At 60.4% G+C, this 2,406-nt stretch overlaps 1 protein-coding gene across 1 annotated transcript in view; it reads left to right on the top strand.

The window, feature by feature from the left end:
• The window catches only part of CYP2W1 (cytochrome P450 family 2 subfamily W member 1), a 6,821-nt gene extending 6,112 nt beyond the window's left edge, over nucleotides 1-709 (top strand). The window contains exons 8-9 of the mRNA XM_006167906.1: nucleotides 177-318; nucleotides 522-709. Coding sequence (XP_006167968.1) covers nucleotides 177-318; nucleotides 522-709 — 330 coding nt within the window. The remainder of the gene's footprint in view (nucleotides 1-176; nucleotides 319-521) is intronic.
• Nucleotides 710-2,406: the final 1,697 nt, after the last annotated feature.

Raw genomic sequence — 2,406 nt, 5'->3', positions numbered from 1 at the left:
GCGCTCGCCCCCCCAGCCACTCGTGTGTGTGTGTGTGTGTGTGTGTGTGTGTGTGTGTGTGTGTGTGGTATAGGAGTTGCATCCTCAAGGAAACCCTGAAAGGGACCCTGTACCCTACCCCCTGGTTCTCAGAGCACGCCCCGCCACCGGGCCCTCTCCTCTCCCCACCACTGCAGGGCACGCCTGTGTTCCTCCTGCTGACCTCCGTGCTCCTGGACAAGACACAGTGGGAGACCCCAGACCAGTTCAACCCCGGCCACTTCCTGGATGCAGAAGGGCGCTTCATGAGGCGGGCTGCCTTCCTCCCTTTCTCTACAGGTCAGGGGGCATGCGAGCAGCCCGGCCTACCTCAGAGTGCCTGCCCCAGGATGCCTGGGGCCAGTTTCCCCTGCTCTCAGGCGTTAGGAACTGCAGCGGCTACTCCTGCCCCTCCATCTCTTCCCCTGCTGGGCATACCCCACACACACACACACTCCAGGATCAGGCCGGTGCACCCCACCCTGTGCCTCGCTTCCTTGTAGGCCACCGCATCTGTGTCGGAGAGAGCATGGCCAGGACAGAGCTGTTCCTGCTGTTCTCCAGCCTCCTCCAGAGGTACCGCCTGCTGCCTCCACCCGGTGTCAGCCCCGCGGCCCTGGACATCACGCCCATCCAAGCTTTCACCGTGCGACCACCACCACAGGCCCTTCGGGCAGTGCCCAGGCCCTAGGCACGCTCCTAGGAGGTCTGGCCTGCATCACAGGAAAACCCCAGAGCTGCCACTCCCCAGCATCCCAGGCCCACAGCTGGGGGTGCTGGCAGGTGATGGGCGAATGGAGGGACTGATGGCTCCCTCATTGGCCTCTGTGGGCTCCCACCTGGCCTGCAGCAATCTACCCAGGCAGGTGATTCCTGTCCCATGGTTGGTGTCCACAGCAGGGCCCAGTAGCCCTGCTCAGTAGGGGGTGGAGCCAGACTCCCATCTGAATGCCAAGTAGGGCAGGGGCACCCTCTCTTCCCTACAGTCATATAGCCCCATCTGGCCCCACTCTGCTCTTTCTGAGGCCCAGGCCCTCTTCCCGGCTCCCACACTCCAAATACTATGAACTCCTTTTCTTCCACTCTCTACCCCAGGGCCGCCACCCCCGGCTCCAAAGCAGAAATAGCCACTTTCCCCTCTGCTGTTCAGGGAGCAACTCCACCCTGACCCCAGACCCCTTTGCTAGTAGAAGCTGCCTCTTGCTATACCTAGGGTTCTCCATGGGGCATTGTTGCCCCCACATACTCACAGTGCTTCGTCTGCAACACCCCTTCCCTATACCCCCAGTACATCCCGGGACCCTGCTGCCTCCCCTGCCTGTCCCATCCAGTTCCTCACCAGGACCAGTCGGAGTTGGGGGTTCAGAGAAATGGTGCATGGCAGCCATGCCCAGAGGTGATGTCCACCCAGAGATGGGTGTCAGACCAGACGTCCTCAGCAAGTCACTCTATGCCCACCAGGTCCTGGGGACATGGCTAGGTCTCCTACAGACCCACTCCACTTTTGGAGCTCCTGGGGGGCCATGCCCCAGGAAGCATTCTGCCCAGGGCTGGGTCCTGCGTCATATCTGGCAACATTCCTTGAAACTAGCCTCTGTCCAGACCATTAGCCTGTGAGCCTGGCAGGTGGTGCTTGGGCAGCCCAGGCAACTCTGACCAGAGGAAAGGCATTTGCACTGCCCTACCAGCATAGCAGCTCTGGGTGGCCTCAGTGTTGCCCTCCCCGGGGGCCAGGCCAGTCAAGGCTCTGGGTTGGTTTGCAGGACCAGAGAGTGAAGTTGGGCAGCCTTGTGATCAAATGCCAAAAGCTTTTCTCTGATCCTTTCTGACCCCTCTTCTCGGAAATCTCTTGTCCCTGACCCCATGCCCTTCCCATGACTGAACCCTTGGCTTTTTAAATTCAAAAGCCGAGAACTGCCTACCCATCTCTTCGAGATACCCTGCGTCTGTGGCAGGGCACAGGGTCAGGTGCAGGCGGAGGCCATGGCTGTGGCTGAGACTTAGGTGCTGCTGGTGAATATTGTACAATATTCGGCAAGCGAGGCATGGCCCCTGCCCTTCCTGGAGGGGCCACTGCAGGGAGGTGAGCGCTTCCCGGAGGAGGTGGACACCCAGCCCATGAAGACCAGAAGCGGTGGGTTAGTAAACATGACAGACTGGTCACACTAGGTGCTGGTGATGAGGAGGCTCATTCAGTGCAGTGGGACAGCACCCGGTGTGTCACAAACAGGGCCCTTCCCAGACCCAGGGATTCCAATGTAAAGCACTCACGTGCACGAGACGACGATCCCTCGGAAATGCAGTGTGGGGAGTCCACGGCAGAGCGGTGAGATCGGGACCGAGTGACCGGAAGCACATCCAGCAACGTGGCGAAGCTCGAACATGGGG

The sequence above is a fragment of the Tupaia chinensis genome, unplaced genomic scaffold (genome assembly GCF_000334495.1).
Source record: "Tupaia chinensis unplaced genomic scaffold, TupChi_1.0 Scaffold145208_1, whole genome shotgun sequence".
In the NCBI taxonomy this organism is placed as follows: domain Eukaryota; kingdom Metazoa; phylum Chordata; class Mammalia; order Scandentia; family Tupaiidae; genus Tupaia; species Tupaia belangeri.
This window is presented reverse-complemented; position numbering and strand designations above follow the sequence as displayed.